Source organism: Nannospalax galili, unplaced genomic scaffold (genome assembly GCF_000622305.1).
Source record: "Nannospalax galili isolate Female #2095 unplaced genomic scaffold, S.galili_v1.0 scaffold800, whole genome shotgun sequence".
NCBI classification, from domain to species: Eukaryota; Metazoa; Chordata; class Mammalia; order Rodentia; family Spalacidae; genus Nannospalax; species Nannospalax galili.
In genome coordinates this window covers 3,738,357-3,762,425 of record NW_008347125.1, presented here as the reverse complement: position 1 = coordinate 3,762,425, position 24,069 = coordinate 3,738,357, and the positions used below count along the sequence as shown (strand labels likewise).

At 42.0% G+C, this 24,069-nt stretch overlaps 1 protein-coding gene across 5 annotated transcripts in view; it reads right to left on the bottom strand.

Annotated features, from left to right (window-relative positions):
* Positions 1–2,511: 2,511 nt before the first annotated feature.
* Positions 2,512–24,069, bottom strand: part of Shroom3 (shroom family member 3) — a 369,823-nt gene continuing 348,265 nt past the window's right edge. For 3 of the 5 annotated variants that reach the window (XM_029568529.1, XM_029568528.1, XM_029568530.1), the window contains 2 exons: positions 22,585–22,735; positions 5,208–5,740 (listed from right to left, as the gene is read on the bottom strand). In XM_029568529.1, coding sequence (XP_029424389.1) covers positions 5,294–5,740; positions 22,585–22,735 — 598 coding nt within the window. In that variant the 3' untranslated portion in view covers positions 5,208–5,293. Of the gene's footprint in view, positions 3,458–5,207; positions 5,741–22,584; positions 22,736–24,069 lie in introns of those variants that run through there. The other 2 variants (XM_029568532.1, XM_029568531.1) reach the window with 2 other exon arrangements.

Below are 24,069 nucleotides of genomic sequence, written 5' to 3'. Positions count from 1 at the left end.
ATGTCCACCTAAGAATCAGATTTCAAAGCCCCTGCTTGGGATCTTACTCATTTCATTGTAACCAGGGAAGGATATCTAGAGCAGCAAAAGCAAATTCAAGCTAGGAGGGCCTTAAGCTGTGACACAGTATAAGCAGCATGGCCTGTCACTCTGCAGTGGAATCAGTCTTGCATGACTAAATTGGGGGGAGTGGGGCGGCCTCAAACAAATAACCACGTCAATAAATACCATGTCCACCTAAGAATCAGATTTCAAAGCCCCTGCTTGGGATCTTACTCATTTCATTGTAACCAGGGAAGGATATCTAGAGCAGCAAAAGCAAATTCAAGCTAGGAGGGCCTTAAGCTGTGACACAGTATAAGCAGCATGGCCTGTCACTCTGCAGTGGAATCAGTCTTGCATGCCTAAATTAGAAAGGTCATTAATACAAATGGAGTGTGTGGCATGCTTCCCAGCCAAATCTTCAAGATTTGAAAGAAATTATTTATTCATGAGTAACTCTGTATGTACATGTGTGGAATCAGAGGACAACCTTCGGTGTCCTTCCTCAGGGTCTCTCACTGACCAGGAACTTGCCAAGTAGGCTAGGTTGGCTGGCCATAAGCCCCAGAGATCTGCCTGTCTCCAGCTCCCCAGTGCTGGGCTACTATGGCCCCTCTTTTTTTGTGGGTTTTGGGGATTGAACTTCTGAGCTATCTCCCCAATCCTGGAAGAGTAATCATTTAATAAATGATTTTTACATTGACTTTTTGTGTGTGCGTACAGGTGTGAGTGCAGAGTTGGTTCTCTTCTCCCACTAAGTGGGCTGTGGAGATCAAACTTGACCATCAGCTTTGGCATGTACCCACTGAGCCATCTCACTGGCTCTGAAGAGTAATCTTAAACATTGTTTGTCTGGGGAGCCCAGGATTCCTCCAAAGCATTTCATTAAGAACATTTATAGACATTAGCTTTCAGTGTTAGCAAGAAATAGCTACATAATGCATGATTTCACGCTTTGGATTGGCCCATGTCTGATGAAATGTCAGATGAATACACTAACTTTAATTTCAAAATGAGCCTGTAGTGTAGCTTCTGAATGCTCTCCCTGGCTCCTCTGATTCCGTGTGATGGACCTGCTGAATTAGGAGAAGTGTGTGAAACATTCCTGGGAACAAGATGTTGCCCTTTAGAGATCAATGGACTTGCACAGTATATAAGCTCCAAAGAACAAAGCAATAGCTTTAGATGATTGCTTACAAGAAGCTTTGTGTAGTCTCTTAAGCTGACCAAAAGTCATCTATATTAGGGACCAAAACTATAGTTTTGATATTCTTAGAAGATAAAATATCATTATGATATACTAAGGGGATAAAAAGGGATATCTTTTTTTTTCACCTATAGATTTTACTCTGGATTTTCTGACAGGCTGTTATGTGCTTACAAGCCCAAAATGACAGAGGTGGCAATAGCACAGTTTGGGGTGTATCACTTGCTCAAATCTGAGGCTCTTGCCTTCTCCAGGAGCTAGAAGAAGCCCAGCCCCTGGTCCTGAGCCTCCTTCTTATCTTTTTGGTATGCTTTAATAGAAGTTGGGACATAGAAATCCTTGAGATGCTCTCATTGAAACATGATGGTGGAAAAGCAGCTGCCATCATTGAGGAAGTTTTTAATAAAAAGAATAACTGGCAGGTTTGACATTTAGGAAAATCAACCTTAAAAAAGTATTAGTAAAACACCATGATTATATAGCTCACTAAGTAGGTGTATTTCACCCAAATCCTATATGGGACAACAGCATGAATTGAGTTTTGAACTGGCTTAGACACTGGACTTCTTCCTTCTGTGTTAGAGGTGTGAAAATTGTCAACTCCCCCTGTCAATCAACTGGTGAGATGACAGGAAGCATTAGAAGTCATAAGCCCTGCTCTTGGGGAAGGGGTGTGTTCTTACTGATACAGGAGAAATGGGTAAGGCCTAGATGGAACGGATCCCCTCACATCCAGTCTAATGTAAGCATAGAATGACGACTGAGATTTATACAAGTCAGAAGAGAGAGGTTGGAGAGCTGGCTCAGCAGGTAAAAGTGCTGACAAGTCTAACTCAAGTCGAACAACCTGAGGTTGAGCTCCTAAACCCACATAAAGGTGGACTGCAAACTGACTTCCACAGTTTGTCCGGACTGCCACACAAGCACTGAGGCATGCACACCCACATATACTGCTCCATACAAATGCATTTTTCTTTTTTAAAGATTTATTTTTCTTCATGTGTATGAATGTTTTGTCTGTACGTATGTGCATCACATGCACGTCTGGTCCCATGGAGGCCAGACGAGGGCATCTAATCCCTGGAACTAGAGTTACATGCATGGTGAGTCATCATGTGGGTACTGGGAACCGAACCCAGATCCTTGGTAAGAGCAGCAGGTGCTTTTAACTGCTAAACTATCTCGCCAGCCCCCAATAATAATAATTAAAAAAAAATCAGACAAGAGTAGAAGAAAAAAACAAGTCTCACACTCAACACGACTCTCTTTGGAATTCTTCATTAAGGTTTTCACAAAATACAAAGCTCAAACATAACTGTCTACATCCACCACAAAATAGAATCAAATAAGTGGTTAGCACACAAACATAATGATCCTTTTCATTTTAAAAATATAAATAACAAAATGCTCAAGGTTTTACAGTTTGCGTAACGTGTGTCTTTTTTAAGGCTTTGTGCCACAGACCCTTCATCACCGGTGCTTGCACCTACTGTGAGGGTGTGGCCCACAGCACGGAAGGCCACTGTGAACGCATTCCTGAGGGGGACAGACACTGACCTCTGCTGCTTCAGCCTGTTAAGACTGTGACCAACACCCTCCCATCAGCTCCATTAACTTTCCTTCCTCTACAAAACAATAATACGAAGTAGTGGGAAGTTCCCAGCATCACTCCCGTTCCTCAAGGCAAGAAAGGAAAAACAGGCTTCTTCCTGGGTAGTTTTCTTCCTTTTGTCCAGGAAACCCCAATAGTCCACAGTTCAAATGGCGGTTGTAGTGAAACATCTTTCAGATTAAATAGTGTTGAGAGAAGTGGCGATCTTTTGGTTGGCCCTTTTAGAAGAGGTTAGATTGGAGAGGTTAACGTGGGGAAAACGCCACTGAATGAAGAGCCCCCAGCAGGAGTGGTGTGGCTGGTGAGGGTTGGGGGCAGGGCGAGGGGTCCGGCCTTGGGTGTGAAGTCCGAGGGAAGAGACTCCAGCAGACACTTGACCTGCTCTTGGCCCAGCTTTATCTTGTCGTCCAGCTTGCGCTGCTCGATGAGGAGTGTGGACTTCATCTTCACAAAGTGCTGGTAGTCCTGGAGCTGCTCGGCCGACAGGTAATTGGCCAGGATGTCCAGGACCACACGCTCCCTGCGGTCAAGGTTGTCCTTGAGCTCCCTGGCATCCTCGTGCTGCCCAGTGAGTACAGGGAGGGCGGTGGGCCAGGCTCCTGCATGCCACCTTTTATAGGACTGCAGAAGACCCACACCTCTCTTTACTCTTAAAAAAAATTTCTGTTCACACTTTTAAAAAAGATTTTTATGTGTACGAGTGTTTTGCCTACATGTATGTAAGTGTACCACATGCGTGCCTGGTGCCTGTAGGGGCCAGAAGATGGTGTCGGATCCCCTGGAACTGCGATTGTTAGCTGCCATGTGGGTGCTGGGAAACAAACCCAGGTCCTCTGCAAGAGCAGCCAGTGTGCGCTTAACCACTGAGCCATCTCTCCAGCCCCCTCCTTTTACATTTTTTTAAAGCTTAAGGATCTCTCCCTAATTCATAACAACAATGGCAATATATTTCCCATCTCTAAAGAAAAAATTTGTTTTTTTTTCAGGTTTTTTTAGGTCTCTACTCAAAAATAAAATCTGTCTAACAATGCTGTTTTCATATTCTGAGAGATTCTTAACACAAGCCTGGGGGTAAGGCAGTCTATCTCCTTAGAGCTAGGAGACTTTCTAGAAATACTTCATGTGTTTTTGTATCCAGCATGCTGACATATCATAAATGTCATAACAAGTTATTGGAAAAATTTTAATAGTTTTTTGAAATTTTCAGGCCAAAATAATAAAAATTAAAATGAAATTCAATCATGAAATATGATGACTTAAATATCTCTCAAAATAAATGATCATATTTAGGATTATCAAAGGCTCAAGTATCTCTGCCATAAATCCCCCCAAACTAGCCTGTCAAATCTTATGTAATAATGCCTAGGGGAAAGTATAAAGTTAAAAGGTGAATTTTATAAATCTCTCCATCTTCACAGGCTTCTTTCCTCTTATCAAAAACAAAAACTAAAAAAGAAACAAAAACAACTAATACAGCTCAGAGGCAATAAATTTAAAAAGCCACAACATCTAACTTACTTTACAAAAATTCTGAGGCCCCATTCTGTGCACTCATCATCAATGGGGTCAAATCTTCACATGAACAGTTCCCCAACATATGTCAGATTAAAAATCTTTAAAAAACTGGAGAATCTGAAGATTTGTAGACATTCCTCCCCAATCCCAGTATCTACTACCTGAAACTAACATGCTGAATTTGGCATTTACTGGGGCACTTATTCTTCCTTTTATTTCTACTTATACTTTTTGTTTGTTAGAAGACAGGGTCTCCCGGTAGTCCCTGTTAGTCAGCTCACTATGTAGACCAGGCTGGCCTCAATCTCAGAGATCTGCCTGCCTCTGTCTCCCTAATGTAGGGATTAAAGATGTGTGCCACCACACCTAGTACTTTTTGTTTCTTAAAGAGGCCAATCATGACAGAAAACTAATGATTCAGCATCATAAGGATACAGGAGATGGCATGGAAGCATGAAACTGTGTCTATCACAACGCAGTTCGTGAATTTCATTCAGCAAGACCAGCACTATCCTTACCTGTTCCCTTCATTCCAGGTGGGGTGAGGAGTCATTTGCGTCTACCTACTACTCAGTGTCTGGGCCCCTCCAATGCAGATTCCCTAGAGCTTATATACCTCCACCCACCATCCCAAATAGTTTTGTGAGCTCTCTCTTTAAAAAAAAAAAAAAAAAAAAAAGTTTTTATTTTTTGACACAGCATCTCACTACACAGCCCTGGCTAGCCTAAAACTCACTATGTAGACCAGGCTGGCCTCAAACTCAGATCTGCCTGCCTCTGCCTCTCAAGTGCTGGATTAAAGGTGTGCACCACCACACCTGGCTCCCTCTATCTCTTTTAAATGTCCATCTGTCATATTTTTATCTGTTTAAAGAAGGAAGAGGACTGGGAATAGAGAAACTTGGGTACTTATAAATTTACTTTCCCAGTATTCTTTCAGCCCTAAATGTCAGCATTGCATTTTGACATGGAAGATGCTCTGCCAGCTGCAAAGTGACTGTAACCTCTGGAGAAGGGATTGTGTCTAAAGGCACCTTTCTATGGACAAGGCTCAGAGGGAAACCTGTGAACTGAGTTGCTAGGCCACATACCCTTTCTTCATTAGTAGCATCTTCACCAAGGCCACTAAGGACATTCTCCACACGGGCAAGGCGTCCGGAAAGAGAGAGCAGCAGGTTAACCACCTTGTCCAAGTCCCCTATGAACATCCTGTATTTGTCAAACTCGTTGGGCTTGCAGAGCTCACTGATCAAAGCCTCCACCTCTTCTCCCAAGGCGTTGTTAAGCTTGATGTCCATGAGAAGACTCCCTTTTGCTTCCTGGAGAGTCTCAAGTTTGTGTGTGAGGCTTCCAATGAGCTCAGCCTGAAACGACAGAAGAGATGCATGCTAAGATGAGCCAGCAGCCATCAAGGTAAGCAGGACTGACACGTCCCAGCCCCAGTGCTGCCTTCAAGGCTCAGCTGAAAGCTCCCCTACCCTAGGACTGATCCCCCAACATCCAAACATAATATTCTTACCTTCCCCCAAATGTCTACAACTGCTATTCTTTGAATCAATTTAGTGCTCACAGGCCTGATGATACATCATCTCATCATGTTTCCAGATTGTGTCATGGTGTATACAGCTCTGCCTTTTCAACTGGCTTGTTTAAACTACTCACTGAAAGGCCATTTCTGACATGTTCTAATTTGATACAGGCAAGCAGGCAGGGAGGGGGTAAACATCCTTGCTTACAAATGGGAGTCCATGAAACAGGGGAAGGGACTTGCCCATGGTCTTTACTCCAAGCTAAACAGGCCTCTCCACTGACTGGCTCATCAAATCTTTCTAACAACCTCACAGACACTAGTCTAGCCATATACTACAGTTGGTAATGGAAAGACTTAGAGAGGTAACATGACTGCCTAGGACATGTGCACCATTAATTGGGCTGCCTTGAACTTGGGTCAGGCTTATATAATCACTACAAATATTGATACCAGGACTTCATCAGAAAGTCAGCTGGCTCTAGTTATCAGGGACATAAAATAGAAGCCCCTACTTAAGAAATGTCTGGACTTATAAAGTAGGTCTACACAAGTATCCTCTGTATGTGTGTATTTTGTTGCTTTGGTTTCTGTTTTTTTGAGATAGTGTCTCATGGAGCCCAGGGTGGCCTGAATTTTCGGCATAGCAGAGGATAACCTTGAAATGATGAGTCTCCTGCCTCTAGCTCCCAAGTGAACCACCATGTCCAGCAATATTCATTATACTTAACTAAAGGAATACAGTGAATGTCTTCTAGCTTTCAGGTCTGACTTCATTTCTATTAATGTCTGCTATTCCTTTGCTGTAAGAGAAACTGCACTACAGTTTTCATGATTAGCCTTTCATCTTTCTCTTACCTAACGTAGGCAGATGGAAAAAGGAACATTACTACTAAAAATGTTCTAGCTTAAGGGCAAGGGATATAGCTCAGGTTAGGGCAGGTAGTAGAGAGTGCATGTCCAGCATACACAGGCCTTGGGTTTGATTCCCAGCACAAACAAACAAACAAACAAATAAATAAAACAGATTTTACCTACAACAAACACACATACACTTTAAGGCCAAGTTGTAAGGCTCCAACTGAAAACTTGATTAAAAAACTAAGATTACAATTCTGGGAGCTTTGCTATGTGGTCCAGGTTGGCTTGGAAAACACAATGCAGGCTATGAATTTGTGCCAATTCTCCTGCCTCTGCCTGCTAGCACTGGGATTACAGGTATGCAACACTCTGCCTAGCCTTGGAAAAAAGGGTTGGAGGAGGATAGAGGGCAATAACCAGGGGAAAATACCAGTGGTTTTGTCTAGTAGAACTGAAGGATTCTAAAACCCTTTTGCATTAGCTCTTTAACATGATCAGCATTAGGAATATATGCACTGAGATAGGGAAATACTATTTCTCCACAACTTGCCATCTGGGAGGCAGAACTTCAGAAGTTCTTCAGTGTGAGGGTTGTAAGGTCCTTGAAATACCCATGCTCTGGTTTGAATAGTGTCATCCTATTATTAGCCTTTCAACTTGCCTAATCCCAGTGGCTACAGGTGGCTAAAAAAATTGATACCTGTTGCCTCATTACTGGAAAAAGTGTGCAGTGTCTCAGCACTAACTCCAACTGAAGGTGCTGAACCAAGAAAAACACAAACGGGGAAAATATTGTTTAAGGTTAACTAGTTTTCTTTATTTTATCCACTTTGGGGGGAAAAAAGCACCTCTGGTTGCCAGCCACGGGGTTGCCAGTAAGGCAGAGCAGTAGATATCACCAGAAAAATGCCTACCAAGGAGTGCTCAGCTTTTAGTGCATTCATGAGGAGAAGAACAAGAACACTGTGACAGGAAACAGTAGGAAAAGCAAATGGTGTGTCTGTTAGGTCACCTGGCATCCCCAGAACAGGGTCAGGACTACCAAAGGTCATTACTGCTGTCTTCAGATAGATTAATGAGAGGCCGACAGCTACATGACGTCAGCCCTGGTGTTCTGAACCATGTAGTAGTGTACAGCTGATAGGGGTTGGCACTCTAAATATTAGTAGACATTGCCTTCTTGTAGAAAACTGGATTATAGCTAGGCATGGTAGTAAACTCTTGTAATCTGAGTACTTGGAAGGCAGAGGCAGGAGGATGGCTACAAGTCCAAGGCTAGCCTGGTCTAAAGAGTGTGTTCCAGGCCAGCCAGAGATACTTAGCAAGACCTGGCCTTAAAAAACAAAACAGGGCCATCAAGATGGGCTTGCTGGTAAAGTGCTTACAATGAAAGCCTGATGACTTAAATTCAATCTACAGAACCATGTGAAGCAGGAGAGAGAACCGACTTCACAGTTGTCCTCTGATCTCCATGTGAGCCCCATGGCACATGTGCCCCCCCAACACACACTCAAATAATAATAAAATTAAAAACCAGTTAAAAGCTGGGCGTGGTGGGGCATGCATGCTTTTAATCCAAGAACTCTGTGAGTTCAAGGCCACCCTGGTCTACATAGTGAGTTGCAGGCCACCTGGGGCTACAGGGAGATCCTGTCTCAAGAAGACGAAAAAAAAAAAACAAAAAAAAAAACCCCAAACATCCAGATTATAACTACAACATGCCATCCAATTTCAGGAAAAGGCTTTCTTATTGTTCAAAATAAAAATTATCTTGGGGGCGCTGGAGAGACGGCTCAGTAGTTAAGAGCACTGACTGCTCTTGCAGAGAACCTGGATTTGATTCCCAGGTGGGCACTGCATGACATGGGTGCACTTACACACATGCAGGCAATACACTCATACACATAAAATAAAAAATAATAAAATATTTAAAAAATTATTTTTGGAGACAGGGTCTCACTACATCGACTACCCTGGCCTCAAAGTCACAGAGATCCATCTGCCTGCCTTTGTCTCCTAAGTACTGGGAATAAAGGCATGTGTGACCATGCAAGGCCCTTGTTCAAAGTTTTGACATCTGTTTTAACCTCACATCTTTAGACATTAAATTTCTATAAAATGCTTTGAAAAAAAGGAATAATTGTATTAAAAAAAGATGGTAATAGCCTCATGGTTTATTATTTCTCTAAATATGACTTCTTTTGAAACTAACATTGTATACTATTCTTCCTGGAGGGAATCAAAACACTTTAACATTAGCTGATGTATTAAAAATAATCCTTACTGGAGCTGGAAAGTTGGCTTGGCCATTAAGAGTGCTTACTATCTTATAGAGGATCATGATTTAGTTCCCAGCACCCATATTAGGTGGCTCACAAAAATAATCCTACAAGGCTTTCAGAACTGGCATTTTAAGGGACAAGTGTGATGATTACCACTTTGCACACGAGCAGTTTGCCTTCACATGCAGGGTGGGTGTGAAAAGGGAGTTGCATTCTCCTGCTGGTCTGCTGGCCTCAGCTCACCAGTTCTCAGGCTCTGCAAAGATGGGCGGTGCTGACAGGGTGGCTATGGGAGACAGGGCAGCCCAGCGTCTGCAGACTCACACTCCTGACCCAGCTCTGTTTTCCAAAGGTGTCAATGCTGGGCAGAACCACAAATACATCATAGGAGCCTGTGTGTATTCTAGGCTTCATGGTCTGATGATGGACGGAGGAACTGAAAATGTCCAGGAGAGGTCCAGGGAGGCTGCGATGGCATTCTGACCTCTGAAAGCCATGCAAGTGCTACTGAGCAGTCACTTGGATCAGGCTTAGCTCACTGTTGCATAAGTGGGTAGAATTTAATGTTTTGTTGTTGTTTTTTTTTTAATTCTACCAAGTCCTTAAATATGGAAATCTGGATTTTAAAATGCAGTGATGAGGGATGTAAGTAACTGAAGGCAACAGGGGTAAGTTGGCTATACCAAAGTCAATTCTTTGACAGGCGTAAGTCTTTTTTAAAAAACAACAACAAAGGAACTGGAGAGATGGATCCCTGTTGAGAGCATGCAATGCTCTTGTAGAGGACCTGGGTTCAGTTCCCAGCACCCACATCAGGTGGCTTACAACCACCTGTAACTCTAGCTCCAGGGGAATTTCAGGTCTCTGTCTTCCTCAGGTACCTGAACTCATTTGTCCATAAACATACACAGACAGAGACAGAGACAGAGACACACACATACCATACACACAGAATTAAAATGTATTAAAAATAAATCTTTAAAAAAACAAAAAGCTAATTTCAACCTGCAGAATTCAGAGAGAGAGAGAGAGAGAGATTGATTTAATAATACACTAGTCTAGTAGCTCCTAGTCACAGGAGCTACTTAATTTGTGAAACCACTGACATTTATCCACCAAACTTCGCATCTGGCATCAACTGTTAACTCAGGCTGTGTGAGGTGCTATTTATAAGGGCTCTTTTTCTAAACATAGTTCAACACACCCTTCCTCCTACCTCACCATCTGCACATGAAATATACTGCTGAGCTTTCTCCTCCTCTTATCACCAGATGAAGAGTGACTGTGAGTCAGAGACCAGGCTCTGACATGGTCACCAACGGGCAGTCACTTGACCTGTGCCGTCAGCCACCCACAGCAAGGGGATAACACCATCTGCCTAAAACTAACAATCAAGTCTTCATTAGTGAGCTCATTCTTTATGCCAGGCAGTTCAGCATCTTACTACTCAGTCACTACAAAACCCACTGAGACAGGTGCTATTATCCTTGCCTCACTGATGAGCAAAGTGGGGTGGACAGAAGTTACGGAACCTGCCCACGCCTATACAGTAAGTGGCACAGCCAGGCTTATACAAGGCTGTCTGGCCTCAGGGCACTGACTTTTAATCACTACATTAAAAGAACTCACAGGAATGTTATGAAGCTCAAATGAAGTAAAGATTGAAAAAGCATTTTCAGAACAGAAACATATTATACATGCTTGAGTTTTTTCTGCTATCATAAGATCAGGTCACAGTAAGAAGAAAGCGCAGCACTCTGTGCCATAGACACCTAGAGGGGAGTACCTAGTTCCCCCACAGCGCAGCACTGCCTGTCTTCTGCTTTGAGGACTTGTGCCTGCAGTGCTGCCAAGAACGTCACAATAAACACAGCTGGCTTCTGTTGGCTGTCTTCGTCTCAAACAAGAATAATTCAGCACTATTGGCCAAGTGGCTGCGATTTTGGGATAGAGTGGAGTTTAGTCTTCTGTGCAAACCTGGCAAAAGCTATTTCTACCTCACAGGCTTGTTACTTTGGTATTATTTATTTACTTTGAATTTTCTGGCTTTTTGAGTCAGGGTTAGCAGGCCTGGAATTCACTATCAGGCTAGCCTCAATCTCACAGAGATCTGCCTGCCTCTGCCTTTGGAGTCATGGGATTAAAGGTGTGTGCCACCACACCAGGCCTGCTTCTTTGGTTTCAAATGAAAGATCCAGGACATGTCACATTACTGCTGTCTTTGGCTGAGTTTGCCCAAACAGTAAGAGCAGTTTGAGACAGCAACAGCACCACTTCCATCCTATGCTGTGTGACCTGGTCAAATCACAAAGGTCACAGGGCCTGGCAGCTATTTCAAACATTCTCCAGCACATTCTCTGCCAAGAATCTTTTCCCATTTCTTCAGGAGGCTTGTGACCAGAATGTACATATCTACTTGAGATGGTCTCTTGGTTCCAATTATCAGGAATGTCTGATAACATGGTAGGACCTGGAATTCAACGGAACTCATGTCCCCTCTGCTTCCAGGTGCTCTCCTACCTATCTGTCAGGTACGACAGTGGCCCGGAGCTGGAAGTCATCCTTGTCTTGCCCCATTCTGCACATGTAATCCATCGCCAGCTCCTGCCCATTTAGCTTCCTTTTTAAAAGCCTCCCCACCCCCATAGCTCTTACTGAGCTGCCTGGAGACAGTATCACCACTTACACCTCCCTGTTGCATCATCTCCCCGCTCTCCTCCCATCCGACTCCACATACAGCTGCCAGAGTGACTTTTCTGAAGTTCAAACCTGCCCTGCCTTCCGCCAAGCCCCAGAGGGTGACTTCTGGTGTGGGTCAAGACACCATAATCCCATTATAGCCTCCCTCTTCTGCAGGTTGTAATTAACATACAGAGGTTCTGAAGAGCATTCTGAGAAGGTGGCTATGGCAGCAGACCCCAGAGTGTTGTACACTTAAATAATAACCTATAGGGGCTGAGTTTCCTGTTTTTCACCCTTTTAATGTTCAGGTTTTCATCTGATGACAGCCTCAGGACAGAAACTCTTGAGAAAGGCTTGTCTGTAGAGTCACAGAGAGAAAAGTGCTTCAGTGAGCAGGTGTGGGGGTACCTGTGCTTTCTCCCTCCTCTCTCTTCCTTTTCCTTTCCCACCTCTATCAGTGTGGCTCCACTCAAGGAATCCCACTGCACAGTGGTGGCACAGGCATTTACACTCCAGAACCCTTCTTCCTGGTCAGAAGAGCCTGGGGAAGGGACCCCTATGGTCTAGAGTGGGGGGGAGGGATCCCCATTACATTTTTCTTCTTTTTAATGAGGAACTGTACAGCTGTACAAGCTGCTAAGACACCACCAGAACCTGTGTTTCCAGCCAGAGGACTAGGAACAGGAACTCCTGGGAGTCAGAGAGGAAGCGAAAATCCCTGGAATGGAGGCAGCTGGACCAGAAGCTGCTTGAAAGTGGGATGAATTCATGTGAGGCCCTGGGATCACAAAGGCTTTGAGACCTACACTGTGATAGAAACGACGCTCAGTTCCAGACTAACCCCCAAAAGGGCGCATTGGGAACAGACTTGGAACAAAGGCTCTGAAAACAGAATAGATGCTGGAACTACCATCCAAGGGTGAGACAGAACTTGTTGTCTGAGCATAATTAGGGAGGGCTGCCTCAGACACTCAACATTCTCTAGAGGATTCTAAAAGGATCCAGGGTCTCAGGACATAGACTACTAAAGAAACTCAGAACATAATACGCCATCAGTTTAGAAAGAACCAGAAAAGGCAGTTGACAGGTGCTAGCCTTGAGATAATCCTGATATTAGTATTATCAAAGTCTTCTAAAGTCTCCATGACAAAGTCTTGAAATAAATGGCAAGGTACAAGCTATCAACAAAGAAATACAAACTCCAAAAAAAAAAAAAGGAAATTTTAGAACTGAATACAATATTTGAAACGTTAAAAAAAAATTAACTGATAGAATGGACAAGAAAGTCAATGGACTTGAGGGTCAGACCACAAGAACTATCCAATCTGAAGAGCTGAAAGGAAAAAAAAAATGAAGAGCTTCAGGGACTTGTAGAACAGTATGAAAAAGTCTAATGTGTCACTGGACTCCTAAGTGAGAAATCAATGCATGAAAAATTTAAAGATAGAATGGTTGAAAATGCTACACATTTGATGAAAGCTATCTACCTATATAGTATAAGAAGCTCTGGGGCTGGAGAGATGGATCAGCAGTTAAGAACACTGGTTGCTCTTGCAGAAGTTCAAATTCCAGCACCCACATGGCAGCTAACAACTGTAACTCCAGTCCCAGGGGATCCGACAGCCTCTTCTAACCTCTGCAGGCATTGCATGACATGGGTGCACTTACCTACATGTAGGCAATACATGCATACACATAAAATAAAAATAATAAATAAAATTAAAAAAAGAAGCTCAGCATATACCAAACAAGATAAAGATAACCAGGGACCATAAACATGCTGTTGAAAGGAAAGTGAGCAGTCACTACACAGGCAGAACACAGAAGTGACTGAAACTTCAGAAGTAACAAAGTAGAACAATACTTTTTTTTCCTTGGTATCTTTGAGACGGGGTCTCCCTGTAGCCCCAGCTGGCCTGGAACTTGCTATGTAGACCACGGTAACCCTGAACTCACAGATCCCCTGCCTCTGCCTCCCAAGTGCTGGGGCTAAAGGTGTGCACCACCATGCCCAGCAGAACAACACTTCTAACAGCTGAAAGAATAAAGAAAGGTCACCTGGAATTCTATATCCAGTGGAAGTATCCTTTGGAATGACAAAGATATGCTGAAAAACTGTCATCAGCAGATCTATTCTGAAAGAAATGTTAAAGGAATTTTTCTCAGGATGAGAGGAAATGAGGCAAAGGAACCTGGACTTCAGGAATAAAGAGCAACATGGGCAGCTGAGAGCCAGAGGAGCCAGCAGGACACTTCAGGGAAAGCCAATTTTGGAACAATGGTGTGGTGGTTTGAATGAAAATGTCCCCCATAGGCTCCAAGTGTTTGGACATTTTGTCCCCAGATGGTGGTGCTGTTTTAGGAGGTTTTAGAAGGTGTGGCTATCCCGGAGGAAGCAAGTCACTGGGGGTGGGCTTAGAGAGTTCTTAAGTTCACATCTCCAGTCGCTCTCTTGCTTCCTGTGCCTGGATGATGATGTGAGTTTAGCTTCTGCTGCTCCTGCTCCAGCCACATCCAACCACCATGCCTCCCTGCCATGACGGACTGTAATTCCCCTGGAACCATAAGCTCAAATAAACTCTTCCTTCTATAAACTGCTTGTGTTAGTGTTTCTATCACAGCAACAAAAAAGTGACTAATACAAATGGACTCTTCTTTTGCCTTTTGGTCGAGCGTGACGTCTTCAGCATATGGATCTGTGTGATCTCTTTAAGATATGGTCAGCTTTTGGCTGGAGATGTAGGCCATTTGGCAGAGTGCTTGCCTAGCATACACAAGGCCCTGGCCCAGCACTGTCTAAAACACAAGAATGGAATATGCAGGAATTGTGCGACACCATAAAAAGACCAAACGTATGCATCATAGGCATACAGGAAGAAGAATCTCAGGATGACGGTATGGATCAGATCTTCAACAGGATTGTAGAAGAAAATTTCCCCAAATTAAAGAAAGACATGTCCATATAAATACAAGAAGCACATAGAACATCAAATAGACAGGACCAGAAAAGAAACTCTCCATGGCACATCATAGTAAAAACACTAAATGTACAGAACAAAGAGAATATTGAAAGCTTCAAAAGAAAAACAAGTCACATATAAGGGAAAACCCATCGGAATTACAGCTGACTTTTCAGTGCAAACTATGAAAATCAGAAGAGCCTGGACCAAAGTATTCCCCGTTCTAAATGACCACAGATGCCAACCCAGATTACTTTACCCAGCCAAAATGTCTATTATAGTCAAAGGGGAAAGAAAAATCTTCCAGGACATTAATAGGCTGAAGGAACTCATGTCCACAAAACCAGCCCTTCAGATAGTTCTTGAAGCAATACAAAGAGCTTGAGAAAGGAACGACTATACCCAAAGGGTAACAGAAAGAAACTTACTGAAGGTATAACTGTAAAAATGCACAGTTACACCAAGAATGTGAACAGAAATCAAAACGACAGGAATGACATATCTTTCAAAATGACATTTCATTAATAACTTTATCTTTCATTAATATCTTTTCAAAATGACGTATCTTTCATTAATAACTTTAAATATCAATGGACTAAGCTCCCCAGTCAAAAGATGCAGACTAGTTGAATGGATTAAGAAACAAAACCCATCTTTTTGTTGTCTGCGAGAAACTCATCTCACTTACAAGGACAGGCACTACCTGAAGGTGAAAGGATGGAAAAAAAAATATTCCAAGCAAATGGTACTAAGAAAAAAGCAGGCATTGCATTTCTAGTATCTGACAAAATAGACTTCAAACTAAAACTAATCAGAAGAGATAAAGAGGGCCACTTCATTCTGACCAAAGGAACAATTAATCAAGAAGATATGACAATCATGAACATATATTCACCAAACTCTGGTACACCCAACTTCATAAAAACAATACTACAGGACTTTAAGACCCAGATTAATCCCAACCCATTAACAGTAGGGGACTTCACTATCCTACTGTCTCCATTAGATAGGTCAACAGGACAGAGTATTAACAGAGAGACATCTGAATTAAACAATACCATACCTTAAATGAACCTAACAGACATCTACCAAATATTTCACCCAAACACCAAAGAACATACTTTCTATTCAGCACCCCATGGAACTTTCTCCAAAATCGACTGTAAAATGGGGCACAAAACAAGCCTCAACAAGTACAAAAAGATAGAAATAATTCCATGCATTCTATCAGGCCACAATGCAATAAAGCTTAAAATCAACGCCGGAAGAAGCCCTAGTCACCACATGAACCAATGGAGTTTAAAAAAACCCCCCCTGAAGGTTGAATGGGTAAAAGGAAAAATTAAAAAAAAAAAAAAGTATTCCTGGAACTAAATGAAAAGGACAATACAACACAACAAAACCTCTGGGACACACTGAAAGCTGTCCTTAGAGGGACGTTTATAGTTCTAAGTGCCTACATTAAAAAAATCAGAAAGAGGGGCTGGAGAGATGGCTCAGCGGTTAAGAGCACTGACTGCTCTTGCAGAGGACCTGGGTTTGATTCCCAGCACCCACATGGTGGCTACAAACCGTCCGTAGCTCCAGTTCCAGGGGAATCTGAAGCTCTCTTCTGACCTCCGTGGCATTGCATGACACGGGTGCACTAACATACAAGCAGGCAATACACTCATGCACATTAAAAAAAAAAAAATCAGAACACAAACAAATGACTTAACATTGCAACTCAAGACACTTGAAAAGCAACAACAAATGAAACCCAAACCCAGCAGACAAGAAATAACAAAAATCAGGGAAGAAATTAATGAAATTGAAACAAAGAAAACAATACAAAGAATCAACAAATCCAAGAGCTGGTTCTTTGAAGAGATAAACAAGATTGACAGACCCTTAGCCCAGTTAACCAAAAGGAAGAAAGAACACCTCCAAATCAACAAAATGAAAGGGGAAACATCAGAACAGACACCAAAAAGATCAAGAACATTATAAAGGAATACTTTAAAAACCTATACGCTACTAAATTTGAAAACCTAAAAGAAATGGACGGGTATCTAAAAGCATGGGAGTCACAAAAACTAAACCAAGAAAAGATCAACAGCAGTTTAAACAGACCTGTTAGTACATAAGGAAATTGAAACAGTAATACAAAACCTCCCATCTAAAAAAAGCCTAGGACCAGATGGATTTATAGCAGAATTCTACCAGACATTTAAAGAAGATCTATATCCAATATTACTTAATTGAGTTAAAAAGACAGAAATGGAGGGAGAACTTCCAAATTCTTTTTATGAAGCCAGCATCACTCTAATACCAAAGCCAGGTAAAGATACAACCAAAAAAGAAAACTATAGACCCATGTCCTTAATGAACACAGATGCAGAAATTCTCAACAAAATACTTGAAAACTGCATATAGACACACATCTGAAAGATCATCCCTCATGATCAAGTTGGCTTTATTCCAGAGATGCAGGGATGGTTCGATATACATAAGTCAATAAATGTCATAAATCATATAAATGGGCTCAAAGACAAGAACCACATGGTCATCTCAATAGATGCAGAGAAGGCTTTTGACAAAACTCAACATGCTTTTATGTTTAAAGTTCTAGAGAGAATTGGAGTGGAGGGAATATACCTGAACATAATTAAAGCCATATATAACAAACCCACAGCCAAAATCATTCTAAATGGAGAAAAACTGGAAGCATTTCCATTGAAATAAGGAACCAGACAAGGCTGCCCACTATCTCCACTCCTTTTTAACATAGTGCTTGAAACTCTTGTAAGAGCAATAAGACAAGAGAAGGAAATCAAAGGAGGAATTGGAAAAGAAGAGATCAAATTATCCCTTTTTGTAAATATTATGATAGTGTATCTAAGAGATGCCAAAATTCTACCAGAAAACTCCAAGAAATGATTGACACTTTCAGTAAAGTGGCAGTTACAAAATTAACCTACAAAGTCTGTAGCTTTTCTATATACCAGTAACAAGCAATCAGAGAAAGAATACATGGAAACACTCCCTTTCACAATAGCCTCAAAAAAAAAAAATATTGGAATAAACCTGACCAAAGATATTAAAGAGCTCTACAATGAAAATTTTAAAATTTTAAAGAAAGAGGGTGAGGAAGACACCAGAAGATGGAAGGACCTCCCATGCTCATGGATTGGAAGAATTAATATTGTGAAAATGACCATCCTATGAAAAGTCATTTATAGATTCAATGCAATGCCAATCAAAATCCCCATGCCATTCATCACAGAACTGGAAAAAAACCATTCTAAGATTCATATGGAAGCACAAAAGACCTCAGATAGCCAAAGCAACCCTGAGCACTAGGAGCAATGCTAGGGGTATTACTATACCAGATTTTAAACTATATTACAGAGTTATAGTCATAAAAACAACATGGTAATGGCACAAATCTAGACCTGTAGATCAATGGAACAAAACTGAAGAACCAAATAATGAGTACATGCAACCATGTGATATTTGACAAAGGGGTCAAGAACATTCACTGGAGGAAAGGTAGCATGTTCAGCAAATGGTGCTGGCAAAACTGGATTTTCACCTGTAAAATGAAAATAAACCCCTATCTTTCACCTTGCACAAAAACTCTGCAATCTTAGAAGAAAACATTGGCGATAACCTACAAGATATATGTGTAGGAAAAAACTTTCTAAATTGGACATCAATTGCTCAGGAAATAAGGTCAAGAATCAACAAATGGGACCTCATTAAACCAAAAAGCTTCTGTAAATCAAAAGAAACAACCAGGGAAGTGAAGAGAAAACCCACAGAATGGGAGAAAATCTTCACTAGCAACACATCTGACAGAGGTTTAACATCCAGAATATATAAAGAACTCAGAAAACAAAGAATCAAGAAAGGAAGCAACTCAATTAAAAGATGGGCAAAGGAGCTGAACAGAGAGTTCTCAAAAGAAGAAATAAAGATGGCTAAGAAGCATCTTAAAAGGTGTTCAACATCACTAGTAATTAGGGAAATGCAAATTAAAACTACTTTAAGATTTCATCTTACCCCAGTCAGACTGCTAAGATCAAGAGAACAAATGATACCAAATGTTGGAGAGGATGTGGGGAAAGGGGAACACTCATCCACTGCTGGTGGGATTGAAAACTTGTTCAACCCCTATGGAAAGCAGTGTGGAGAACTCTTAAAAAACTCCAAATGAACCTACCATTTGACCCAGTTATACCACTCCTTGGCATATACCCAAAGAACTCGTCCTATTGCAGAGACACTTGTACATCCATGTTCATTGCTGCTCTTTTCACAATAGCTAAGAGATGGAAGCAACCTAAGTGTCCCTCAACGGATGAGTGGATAATGAAAATGTAGTGCATTTATATGATAGAGTTTTACTCAGCAGTAAAGAAAGATGTAATCATGAAATTTGCAGGTAATTGGATGGAACTAGAAACTGTTATACTAAGTGAAGTAACACAGACTCAGAAAAACAAACGATGTATGTTCTCCCTCATAACTGGATCCTAGCACCAAATCCTTATAAGTGAGTATGTATGTAGACATAACTATAAGAACAAGGATTAATGAAAAGGAACCGGGGACGGTAAAGGAAATGAAAGAACTTGATAGAGAACAGTAGGAAACAGGTGTTACTAAGGGAGATATGGATAAAAACGGGGTTATTTAAATGGGAGGGGGAGGGAGGGTTATACAAGGAACCTTGGAGATAAAGGGAAAGAAGGAGCCCAAAAGAGGTGGGACCATAGGAGAAGGGTATTAAGAGAAATGCAAAAAATGGGGGCACTTTAAATGGGGAAACCATGGTGGAAAGGTTAGATGGTGAGAGAGTTAAATAATTCCTAGCTAGTTTTAAAAAACTAGAGGGAACCATATTAGTCCAACAACCTACTGACAAATTATACATACAACTAGTTCAAGGAACAAAATATATGTCTAGTCAAGGTTTATCTGAGAACGTTTGGATTTTGCCCAAGATTTACATACACAGTGCATGGAAATTAAGTGTCAGACTGGTGGAACTAACCTTCCTGGATGTTTAACAGCCATACTTTGAGGCCTATACTAATCTTGTCAAAAGGACATAAAGGATAGTTTTTGCTCCTTGCCCTCCTAGGTTGACTAAGTTCCAGGGGACTATGGAGCATCAATCAAAATGTCCTATAACTGTGGTAAGTCACCTGTCTTCTTGTTCAGGGAGGCCATGGAGACCCCACCAGATGGACTTGAACCAGTGTCCAGTCTACAAAGAGGAGGGTCAACACAGAGGAAATATTTCCTCCATGCTTCCAAGTGAAGCCAACCATGGTTGAGCAGGACCTTTGACTTATCTTTACATAGATGGAACTGGTAAAAGAAAGGAGCCAGGGGCTCCTCCCAAGCCCATGTGACCCCTGAGGAACAGATCTTCAATTGACCTTAAGAGTAAAAATAAACTGTTTGTTCTGGGCCAACAGTATAGTCTTAAACACCCAAAAGGAAATTATAACCAAAGATTAAAGGGATCTTTAATTCTTTAAGAGTTTGTGTGTATTTAACAGCTAAAAGCTACATAATAAAAAACAATGCCAGACAGGAGATAACTTCTTTTGAGTTGTTGGCCATAGTGACCCAAGGGACTCCCAGGAAGTAACGCAGCATAGAACTGGGAAAATGAACAGCAGACCCCAATCTTATCTAAAGGAATGTTGGCAACTGATTGTTGCTAGATGAGGAAGAACTCATCTTCCTAAAATAAGGGACTCTAGATAGGCTGACTAGACTCAGTGGATGGACTTGCGCTGGGAAACGGTTCAGGGACACTGACAAAACAGTAGACGTAAGAGGGATGACAGAGTATATGGGCTCCAGTGGGGGTGGGGGAGAGCTATGGGAGGGTGCCATTTGGGATGTGGGTATAAAGATGAAAAAGATTGTTTGGGATGTTTTGTATGAAATACACACACACACACACACACACACACACACACACACACACAAAATCAGTAAAAAATTTAAAAAACAAATGGCAAAACCCAGCTTAGAGTTCTGTTCTTTGTCATGGCATTTAGTGATAATTTACTGAGTACAAGTGCCAGGCCCTGGGTATGTGCCTGCACCCATCTGGGAGTGTCCCTCTGTAGTGTCCCTTCCCATCCTGACTGTGAGCAGGCCTCTCTCCTCTGAAGCCTGGTGCTCAGAGGTACTGAACGTGAATTGACACCCTCAGGCCTCAAATCACTGGCCTTGTTATCCTCATCCTTTTGGTTTAAAGTTGATTTTAAGTTCAAACTTTGACTCTGGTTAGCTGCCCAGGCAACCTCCATTTTAGCTCAATTCCCAGGGATGCAAGGTTTAGAGGCAGCTGACTTGGGAGCAACTTTTAGCAGGCTTAGGATCAAGTGGAGTTGAGGTTAAATTCTGACTTTACCATTTATCAGCTGTGTGGCCCAAGCACTTCAGTTCTCTAATTCTGATTACTTCAGTGTAAAGTGTGCCAACATAGGTACTAGTGGAATTCTGTGTAAATAGCACCACGTAAAACAACAGAGCCCATACCTCAAACACAGCTAGTGCTACCTCATTTCCTGTGCTGATGAGTTAATCCTACACCCTTTCATATTCTTGGTTTGAAAATACATTTTTCCCAGTACTCCTCAGAGTGAGAGGAAAATAAAGTAGTGAAAAAGCAGTTAAAAAAGAAAACGAAGAAAAAAACTACTGAATAATTTGCTTCTCTGCTAGTGTAATGCAGAGATACCTACATGCAACAAACAAGATAGCAAAACTCTCTGTAAAACAATTAAAGACATCATGGCATTCCATACAAGTAATGGTATTTATATGGCTCCTTCTTTGGAAAAGAGCAAAGGGCTCTCATCTCCCAGCACAGGACCCACAATAGGGGCATGCTCAGCAGTGCTGACAGGGACATCAACACAGAAGGTATCTGAATGGAAAGCCCTTGGCTGGGAGGGAGCCTTTGTTACTGCAACACCTGCAGCAGCATGAAGCCCTGAGCCCACAGAGGTGGAGCATGGGGGTGGGGACCCTCTGAAGGGGTACTTCCCTAATGCCTCCTTTCCTAAGGTCTGTGCCCTGTGGTTTTATCAACACACCAACAAGAGGGCCTGGAGCACATACTGTACAATCAATGAAGAATTGCTAGGCAAGTATCTCTGGGAATCAGTACCACTGAAACACATAGGCCATGCTCCATCCAACTGAGAGATATAGAATGCATGTTTGGGATATCTGGAGAATTGTAGGCAAGGAATGGTGAGAACTTTCTATCTGAAGACAAGGCCAGCCCAGATCATCGTGGGAAGACTGTGACAATAGCACGGTCATTTTAAAAATGTTTGACATTTAAAATTTCTGTAGGAGTACCAAATGCTAACAACTGAATTCCAATCCTGTGCTTTCAAGAGCTGCCTTGAGGTACTGCAGAGAGCTTAGGAATGTACAAAGGCTAATGTTACCTTTACTTGGAAATGTCTTGATAACTGGCTGCCACTAGGGCAAGTGCAGGCCCTGACTCCTTCACATATCACACACAAAATTTTTTTTTTTTGTCTTTCAGAGACAGGGTCTCCCTGTAGTCCCAGCTGGCCTGGAACTCACTATGCAGACCAGGCTGGCCTTGAACTCACAGAGATCCGCCTGCCTCTGCCTGGGATTAAAGGAGTGCACCACCATGCCCGGCAAGAAATACCTCAATCTTTCTAAGCTTCACTTCCATCATCTGTAAAATGAGAATGACAGTGACTTACCTGCCCTGTCTACTTACAGGAGAGCTATGCTACAGGTTCCTTCCCTCTGCCTTAGGGGCCTCAGCCCTACTCACTACGAGGAACTTGACTTTCTGGGAAAGCAGAACAAGGACACCCCCACGCCTCACTTACCTTCTTTTCATTGACGTCCACCTGCTCCTCTTCGTCATTCACCTCCTCTGGCATATCTTTAATTTTGCTCAGAAGCTCTGCTTTGGCAGCAGACACACTGTAGTAGGTAGGGCAGTTGACCAGTATGGCTGCTGCTTCCTTGTCATCGCTCCTGGAACACAGCGCACATGTCAGGAGATGTCACCATGCATGTCTCATCATTCAGGCATGTGCAGAATGTTGTATTTGATTTTCCCCCCAGAAATTATGATGAATGAGCAAATATTTACTAATGAGTGATTCTCTTGTGGAGAGCCCCTAAAGCCAGACAAACCCAGGATGGAAATTATCAGAGGTAGAACTGGGGATCAACGGGGAACCAGGGTTTCAAGTCATTTACCCTATCTGCCTGTGGGATTCTTCCTGTGATAAACAGAACAATTCTGACTCCTTATTTCACAAAAAGACAATATACAGCTGTGGTTTGAGCAACATGAACGCACTTCCAAGTTACTGCATGGTTCCAGGTTTTAGGTTGTTTCTTCTCTCTGTCTATTTGTAATCTTTCTGATGCCTACTATATTATTGCTTAAATATGTATAAATTTTCATCTTAAGTTTGATATCTATAAAATGTAGTGTATGCTGGTTTACAGTGAATTAATATAAAACCTACTCATTAACTAGATGTGTAGGTGCTTGTCTAAACTTAGCACTTGAGAGGCTGAGGCAGGAGGATCATGAGTTTGACACCAGCCAAGAATATACAGCATGACCCTATCTCAAAAGAAAAGGAAAGGAAAAAGAAAACCTACTCAGTGATTATATAACAGGGCAGGAGTTGGGGCTCAAAGCTGTCCAGAAAACCAAGGATTGAGAAACATGGCACCTAGTGCTATCAGTTTTACTGTAATCAGCTGTCCTTTATTTTATTCTTGGAGGAGCTGGGGATTAAACTCAGGGCTTCGAGCATGCTAGGCAAGTGCTTTACTACAATCCAAGCCCCACACCAGAGTTCAGACACCATCCACTAAATAAATGATTCATGGAAGTAAGTTAGGTTTTCCTTGGAAAATGATATTTCACACCGAGCCTACAATTTTACTCAAGAATAAAAAACCACAACAAACAAAACAAAACAAAAACTGGCTGCTTCACCAGCTTCCTTCAAGTGATAGTTGATGACCTTTAACCAGCATATCTACGTTTAATCCAGTTGATTATAAAAGTGGAAAAAAAATCTTCAGATACACGTGCTTCAGTTTCTATCAGAGTATCTCTTGTGCTTCAAGTTGGCTTCTCCAGCATCTGATTAAACCTCACAGTGGCTACTTGCTGAGCCTTACCACAATGGGCATGCTTATTTTCACCAGAAGATGGCGCATGCCATCTTTCTGAAATCTTCAGGAAAGTCTCAGTACTGTAAACCTTGCAGGACCATGTCTACCAAATCTACTGAAAGAATATAGGTTCTTTAGAAAAAAAAATTATTTATTTTTATTTTATG